Below are 9,171 nucleotides of genomic sequence, written 5' to 3' on the forward strand. Positions count from 1 at the left end.
GTAACTTTGTCTCTTCCCTGCGTTTTAATAAAACCTATCGTCATGTAAACATAAACAAACAGTGTCCGAGTCCTTGAGTGTAACATAAACACACACAATATGTATACACTGTCACACTGTTAAATGTTACGACCTTTGAAGATATTCCAGGAAAAAAAAAGAAACCGCCTGGAAAGAAGGAAACATGGCTTCAAGGAAACATTCCATGGTGTTGGAATATTTTGCATGTAAAGAAATTCCTAGTTAAATTATATTCTACACATACTAAGGACACCATACATGGAAATGGCATTAACCTTAACTATGCACCAATCCTTCCCCTTATGGTAACTATGCTTGAGCTCAATTTAGATTTAAGGTTTGGACTAGATTTACAGATGGACTTATACGCACACAAAGCATCCATAAATGGGGTTAAATGATCAAATTGTAAATCACTTATGGATATAGAATATCCTATTTTAGGTTTCAATGCAAATTATAAAGTGGTAATCTGCAGAAAAAGAGGATTGTTAATTGTAGCTTTAAACTGCTGCAGGGTGTGGAGGAAGCAAGCCATGTTGGGAGGAGATTTAAATGATGCTTTTCCATTAAACCTATCCCCTTCCCAGTAGTGTTTATGGCATGCTTTAAAAACAGATAGACTGACAGATAAATTAATTTTCAGTGTTTATTTAGATGGACAAGCTTTCTCTTAAGCTGGTGAACACTGGCAATTTACTTCTCCCACAGTACTATACCACACGATCCCATTTACAGTATAAATAGTTGATCTAACATTAATACACATCACCATTTCATCAAATACATAAATTATCAAGTATCCAAGTATTAAGTTATGCAGATCAAATAAAAAGGCATACAAAATACTGCAGACATGGAAGTCCACAGCTTGAAGCCAAAAACTGAAGAAATCACATTTTAGACAAAGCAGTAGTTGGTAAACAAAGTTTAGATACATACATTAAAAGAAAATTACAAGTTTATCAGAAGTTCATTATACAATAAGAATTTTTAGCTACAATAACAAAGCATTTGTATATTAAAAAATATTTACTGAAGGGCATACTTCTAATATACTTCCTGCACAAGACAAAGGCAACATTTGTTATTCCAAAGAGAAATATTAAACAGCCCCTCCCACACAGATGCTCCTGACCCTACCAAACTGCACCGAGAGTGCCTTGTTCCTTTTAAACTGTAAGGCTTCTTAAGATGAGAGATTGGAGGAAAGCATGTGCTTCCTCCATCTCAGGAGAATGGTGTAGTTTATGGATGGTCACTGGTTCTAGGTTTAAAAAATAAAAAGTGAACTAAGGAAAGTGACTTATTGTGCAAAAATAGCCCTCCCAAAAAATTGTAAAACTGATTAGGTGTAAACAAGTGTATACAGTGAGTAGCCAGTCATTCAGATTGTATCCCCTCTAAAACTGAATATTCCTTCCAAGACCAAGTGGTCACGCTAGTTTGGTCTTCAAAAATCTTTTAATGGCAAGAAAAAAAAAAAAAAAAAAAGTATAAACACTAGCAATTTGGCACCTAATGCCCCTATATGCTTAAAATATGAATGTAAAACAGATACTCCTTCTCTTAATGCATGATTTGTAATTGCAGACAAACTTCTGAACTTAAAACCACTCTTGCAGTTAGACCCCACCAAAAAAAAAAAAAAAAAAAAAAAAAGGGGGGCGATTTTAAAGAATTTCTGTCTGGCAAGATCCCCTATGGAAGCACCTAAAGACAGTTACTGAACAACAAACCGTTAATAGTAAAATAAAATAATATCTGCATTGGATGTGGTCACTTAACACCACCAACATTCTCTTTGCTTCAGGAAGAGCAAGCAGCCGACGACTTCCTCTCTACTGGATGCAGCAGTTGTTTCGGTGGCCGTTGGATTCCTTGAATCGCAGGCGCATCTTTGGACGATACTTCTCCAGGTAGAGAAGCTGTTTGCTATTGAATGCTCCCCGGCGCTTCCTAGGAGAGATTGGGGAAGGTTAGAACAGGTTCTGCTGTTCTTTACCGTGAGGTGCAGTCCATTTCCACACCCTCCTTCCTCTCATTCAGTTAACTTTTCAATCCTAGCACATTTGTACTCATACTCACTGTCTTATGAACTGGACTGCATCTTCGTACTTCATTCCACACTCGATCATGGCAAGGGCAACCAGAACTGGAGCTCTGTAAGCAATGTGAACACACACCTTGGATCAAATGTCATTCCCTTTGCTGTATCCGGAGACAACATTCAAGCAAGAAAATGTATATTATTTTTAATTCACATTTATAATAATCAGAATTCAGGCTGCAGTCTCTAATAAACCATCATACAATTGCACCAGTAATACTCATTTCGACAACCCCCTTGTCAGAGAGGAAAAGGCTTCTGGGATATTTAAATTACACTAGATTTAGCTGCACAGAAATAGAGGAAAAGTCTCTGGATAACATAGGGGTGTACGTCTGTTACAAATAGAATCGTAAAGTAACGGCTATTAAATCAAGTTTAAATCTTCCACCCAAGTTACATTTTGTATAGGATTTGGCATTCAAATTTTGTGTAACAATTTGCTTACAGGAGGAAAACAATCCGACACTGCATGGATGCCTGGGTGAACTTTAGGAAGGTTTAGAACCGCCTTCAAATATCCGTAGAGTGAAAAAAAACATCCTACATTCAGACACAGCCCTATCTAAATAAACATCTCATGTTTTTCCAGGAAAGATCACATTCTCCTGCGAATTAACACCAGGTAAGTTAGACAAACCAAGGCGGTGTACCTTCCCAGTCCTGCTACACAATGGACAGCGATGCAACAGCCAGGCTCCTCACGGAATTTAGACTTCAGCAGGTTCAGCCAATCGTCCACGATCTGGTTGGAAGGAGGCGCCCCATCATCAAATGGCCAGTCCTAGAAATACATCCAGGGTAGGAAAACTATAATAAAGTTACAGCCAAAGCTTGCCCTAATGCTCCAATACAGTGATGCGCAAATCCTGATCTATTGTCATTTTCATGGTCTTTTGTGGTCTACAACTAAGATTAATAGTAACAGATCTGACCAAAAGGGAAGCTGGTGTATCAAATAAAAAAAGATTTGACGCTGACTGGATACTCACCAAAACCTGAATGCCTTCCTTCTCGACCAAAGTTGCATCATAGGTGGCTTCACACACTCTCACCACTGTAGTAACTCCATACTTTTTCAGTTCCTTTAATATAAAATCAGTCCATGTATTGCTTAGCGTTCAAACAAAGATGCACAAATTTTAAGCCTCATTAAAACTAAAACAAGATGCATCAGATGAATACCAAACAGAAGTATTATTAAAGGTCAGTTGTGCAATAACAGACGTTTGCTCCATTTAAGGTCAGAGCAACCTTGTGCATTTAGCAACTGCCCTGCCAACTAGAACTTCAAGCGTGTGGAAACTTACAGATTCATAAAACAAACATTCCAGCAACATTTTCTCCTCAGCACATGATAAAGTGCACCAAAAATACGTTAAGATTTATTTTTAAACCAAAAGATAAGCAAAAGATCCTTTTCTCGTAATTGGAGGGAGAGCAACACTAAACACACTTAAGGTATCTTTCATAAATCAAAGTGTACATCTTTATAATTAAACACAATCCCCTTTCTTTGAAAAACGTTGAATGCAGATTAAATTACTGGAACGGTTTTGTTTTTTTCCCCCCAGAGCTTCATTTTTTGTATGATAAATTTGTGTCCTAGTTTAAAATACCCTACGGAGATCAACATTAATATTGGTTGGAGGAGAAGTTTTCACCCTTTTTGTTTGAACTTCTCTTGTAATTAAAGACATTACTTAATTCACAACTCACCTCTATGAATTTGTTTAAGGTTGCATTGGTGGGGTTATGAGTAATGAGAAATCTCATGTTCTTATAGGTGATTTCCACAGGGGCTGGGCGATTCATACGGGCCATTGTTAAAAAGGGGGTTTGTAAAAACTGAATAGACAACCAAAAATGTTTAAAAATATCCAATACAAATTGACGGGAACTATAAGGGGGGACACAAAGCCAAAAAAAAAAAGTATTTTCACTATACTCCACTTGAAATTCTCCGCTCTGCAAATGTGAGGTCAAGGAAAATGAGCTGGGGCGAGGTGGGTAATGAACCTCTTACTAAAAAGCAGCAAATCTTCTCAATTCCAGTAATACTGAAGCCAATAAAGGAGGCAGTGCACCCAAGATTACCCCATCCAGGTTTGATCTCCTCTGGTAAGATAGGTACTCTGCCGCTTTGTGTGTTCAATGCTTCTTATCCAGGTTATTAGTACCGCCAGTACGCAGCTCCTAAGGGGGTTTCTTTGTGGAGTAATAATGAATTTCTACAGTTCACTTGTCTGCATAGACGTCGTGCTGTGCCTGGCAGTAGTCTCCACTGCCCTTCAGAAACTCCATAAATGTGTGACCAAGAACACCACAGAACTGCTGCAAGAGAAAACAGCAAAAACAGACGTGTCAACAAGTATTCACAAATAAAGACAACATATGCATGCAGTATGTATGCGTTTGATTGTGCAGAGCAGTACATTAGAATACATCTAACACAAACTCTCCTAGCACTGTAGATAAACAAGACAGGCTTTTGATTTCCCATCTTTAACAAAACTAACACTCAAGAAGGCATTTAGATCTCACACCGAAGTAATGCGTCTTCAATAAGCCAGCACCTTCCCACCTTTGGAAAATTAAGTCTTTCACGGCCCTCGTTTAAAAACCAAACAAACCCTATGGCTCATTCAAACGCCACATCCGACAGAACAGTGTTTTACACATGATAAACTAGTCCTTTATTTGGCAAATCACTCGCTTACAAAACCTTTAATGAGGTCTGAACTGCTTTCACTCTTTGCTTAGCAACACTGATTGCCAAAGCATGAAAGGAATGGAGCCAACGTGCAACGCAAGTGATCCAGAGTGGGCTACTATTAATAAAGCACAAATTATGGAGTTCAAAACTTGGGCATCACAATATAGCAACTAGAGATGCCGCTCTCCCCAACTAACTCCCACAGAAACGTATAAATGCCACATTAAAGGCCCACTGCATTCATTTCTTAACTGCCTGGTTAAAAAGATCTGAAAGCCATCATCGACTCTAGTGATGGCATGAAAGGTCTGCGATAGTGGGTTGAGATTTCCAGCATCCAGAAAACAAATGAGACCAATGGAGACCCATCACTAAATAATTGTGTTCGTATTAAGTGAAAGATAAAACATGACTAAATAAAATAGCTAAACACAAAGAATTCAATAGATTATACGTATATACGTACATACAATAAAACGTCAGATGAAAGCCTTTGCAAAGGAATTTGCATAAATGTCAGATCAGTATCAATGAGTAATGGTCATGAGACCTCCAAAGTGTCCCCCTCTCTCCTCATGAGCACAATGCTTAATGTAACTTAACTATACGCCAATACACTGTGAAAACAATGCATCAAATACAAAACACTACATTGTGTGTGGGTGGGGGGGAGTGGGTGTCACAAAGCAATAAATAAATAAATAAATACACACTATATTCTGACTTTGGAGGAGGTAGTGACTCCCAGGGGGTGCAACATGTCTCGACTTGCCTGGTTTCATGAACGCAACAGCCTTTCCCCCAGGCCGCTGACAGATGAGTGCAGTTTATTCACAAAATACTACGCAACTTTACACTGCGTTTGTGTGCAAGATAGACACGGTTTTCATAGAGCAGTCAAAGGGCACTCGGACGTGATGCTTGGCCTCATAAAAATACCCCCTGGGCTACCTAGGATACGGAGAACCACGATTTTCTTTGTGGGTTTAGCTAGGCGTGTTTTATCCACGCAGATCGCACATTCCCCCTCCTGTAAGCTCCTTACAGAGGGATTAAAGCACACAAAGGAGCCCCAGTTTACTGCACCAGCCGTGCCGACCACGCTATCCCGGTGCAAAGCCATTTTGTAGGCAGCCTCCTGCTTTAACCACGCTGCTGGATAATGCATGAAGATGTCTCCTTCCCTATCCCACACAATCGACACATCTGGGGGGAATCTGGTTATATAATCGTCGGTTTCTAATACGAGAGGGCTGCATCTTTCCAGATGTCTGTCGGTGGTGGGCCACAATAGTCCCAACAGTCGGGGGAGGATCAGCAGATCGAGGGCACGTCCAGAGCCGTACCCCTGCCCTACTTCTCTGGAACTGGATTAAACAGGCTTCCCGATTCACCCTCCGCACCAGCCAGCGTCACACTGGGGACCGTGATTTTATCCCGTCTCTGGTGTCACATTGGTCTCCATCAACCCATCCTGCACAATTACTCATCACACACACACACACACACACACACACACACACACACAGTCGTGCTACAGGCCGCTTTCCCCAATTTCTTCACATACAATAAACGGAGAGGGAGGGGGGGGGAACTGAATTATCGACGTGGATGGATAAGCATCGTTATGAAATCCCGACCACAACTAAGCAGCCGGTGCTTTATAAACCCCCCACCGTGTTCACACAAACCCGCAGTTGTACATGAACATGCACCCCATCTTGCTATGCATGCGAGCAATGACAGAATAAAGGGCGCTTTGTGTTTTTAGTCCGCTCGTCTCCCAATGCACTTCCAATCATACGAGGCCTACCACACCATCTCCTGCTCAATGGGACCACGTCCAACAATCAATCTGCTGTATAAATAGCATCGGCCTTAAAACCATAAATACATCGTTTACACGAATAGCAGTGGCCCTGGACGGGGCCGGATTGAGAGCCTGGCCGGGGTTGCTTGCTTGGTTTAGCGGCTCACGCATTTCACAGGCCAGGTGCACAGACGCATCCCTGCTCCAGCTCCAGCTCCAGCTCCAGCTCCAGCGCAGAAGAGGGATACATTGTAACGAGCATTAAACGTCACAGAACAGCCATTGCTCATCAGACACGCAGACACATAATGACAGCGATGACATTATTAAAGCACCAGAAAACCTCTCGACACACACACACACACACAATCAAATCATGGCGATAACGGGGTACTTACAGGGATATGCTTACTCATTGAAGATTGTAGCTTAATCATAAAGCCGGTCCCTAAGAAGAAGAGAAAAAGATATGATGGTTTTGTACCATACAGCGACCGTCTCGGCTGCGTCGGCGTCTACTCTGCTGCCGTCTCAGCGCCGGCCGCTCGCTCATCAAGCCTCCCCTCCGCCAGGGACCCGCCCCCGCGTCCGGCTGCACCGCAGATGTCGGCAGTCCTGCGCAGATCTGCAGAATCCCGCCCACGCCATTGGTGGGGCGTGCAGATCCACGCAGGGCTGCGGACGTCTGCGCAGCACGGGCCCGGCCGACGTTCCCCGCTGGAAAGCGTGCGTCACCACTCCATTATGCGCGGCCAGTCATTGAGCGCTATTACTCATGCTCTGTTTTTGGAGTGGCCACAGCATCACATACATACATAAATAAATAAATCATAATCATAATACATGAAAGGAACCGAGATCACCACGTAGCTTGAGGTTCGTGTTAAGACGATTTCGTCCAGGAAGCATTGAGCTATGTCCTTGCATTGCTAAGGCTCGATAATTATATAGCTATGTTGCTGTTGATGGCGTTTAAAATAATAATACAGCATGTTATCATTCTTCCGTGTCTGTTACGTCATTTCAAGTAAGCCAGTCACATACACAAACACACACAAGGGGAGATGGTATTCAGGCTTATGGAAATAGTGTTATTATTGAAAATCAAAGGGCTAACAACACTCTAAAATCAGAATGTGTTGCATTCTGTATACAATTTCAACGTATCCATCAGATTTGTATTTATTTATTTATTAATTCTGCCTGGCCCTTTCTGTCTGTAGATCTAGAAAAGGACACAGACCACCTATATATTTGGAGGAAAACCATATATTCTGTAAACCTTCAACCTCATTTTAATGACCTCATACCTAAGCTTGCAAGGTGCAGATAAATCAGTGCATTGGGCCTACTGTTGAGTCCTTATATCTGATTTTCAAGGTGACATTGTGTCTGTGTTGCTCCTGTGTTTTTCCTTGTATTGCTCTTCTCTCAATAACTACTGAAGAAAGATTGCATAGGTTGCCTTATTAGGTTTTGATTATTAGAGTCAGTATTATGGTGTATTTTATAACCCCTAGTCCACCTTTCCAACACTTCCAATTTGCTGCAGGTCAGTGTCCATGCAAAATGACTGTTAAGACGTTTTTGTTTTACATGTCTCTCAGTTTTACAGAATCGTGTTTCATGTTTTTACATCAACCTTACTTTTTGTCTCTGTTGGGTTGCTATAGAGTTTGTTGCCCAGGAAACTGTTTCTTATGAATGCCCCAGAGAGACAAGAGATCACATTAAATGACTCAGGCAGTTACGTCAATGCTGCGCATTGTGAGCCTACAAGCTTCAGATGTCAGGCGGAATAAATATTCTATGAGTAAACAAATAATCAGTAATACATATATCCTGTAACCATTTTTAAGGAGTGGTCTTATTTTACAATGTATAATGGATTTGTTGTATTTGTGTGTAGTTGCTTCATATATATATATATATATATATATATATATATATATATATATATATATATATATATATATATATTTTTTTTTGTTTGTTTTTTTTTTTTTGTTCATGTGCTACTAATACCAGTGTTATCTAAAAAAAATCATTAATACTTTTATTTTTTAATGACAGAGGAAGCACTTCTGTTTGACACAATACTTCTGACATAATATTATGAACAACAAAGAGATCCACAGTCACCTTGAAATATACTCAACATAGCATCGTTAATTATCATTTGCCCATTAAGTGCCATTTCACAATAAAATTCTGGAATGTAGCCAGGGATGATTATATCAGCATTTCTCACAACTGTATCTGTGTACGGAAAGAGCATATGATACCCAAGATGTTTTCTTGATCGCTGGATTACATGGGGAGGTTTCACAGAGTACAATCCAGATGTTTTAAGTTTATTTTTATATAATTAAAGTTTGAAACAGGCTTCCCGCCTGTTAAACAAACAAAAGTAATTGAAAATAATTTAAACTTATCTCTGTCTAGTATCTGATAATTTGTTATCATGTTTTCTAGAATCTTAACCTATACCAAGTTGAATGTAATTCTATTTAA

The 9,171-nt window shown here is 40.2% G+C and overlaps 1 protein-coding gene across 1 annotated transcript; it reads right to left on the minus strand.

The window, feature by feature from the left end:
* Window positions 1-656: 656 nt before the first annotated feature.
* On the minus strand, window positions 657-7,200 carry ptp4a1 (protein tyrosine phosphatase 4A1). The gene is made up of 6 exons (XM_066696653.1): window positions 7,056-7,200; window positions 3,851-4,465; window positions 3,124-3,216; window positions 2,785-2,915; window positions 2,110-2,184; window positions 657-1,980 (listed from the first exon to the last, which is right to left on the minus strand). Exons 2-6 carry the CDS (start codon window positions 3,953-3,955, stop codon window positions 1,863-1,865), a joined length of 522 nt encoding a protein of 173 aa, XP_066552750.1. The 5' UTR covers window positions 3,956-4,465; window positions 7,056-7,200; the 3' UTR covers window positions 657-1,862.
* Between the last annotated feature and the right edge of the window lie 1,971 nt (window positions 7,201-9,171).

The sequence above is a fragment of the Amia ocellicauda genome, chromosome 23 (genome assembly GCF_036373705.1).
Source record: "Amia ocellicauda isolate fAmiCal2 chromosome 23, fAmiCal2.hap1, whole genome shotgun sequence".
In the NCBI taxonomy this organism is placed as follows: domain Eukaryota; kingdom Metazoa; phylum Chordata; class Actinopteri; order Amiiformes; family Amiidae; genus Amia; species Amia ocellicauda.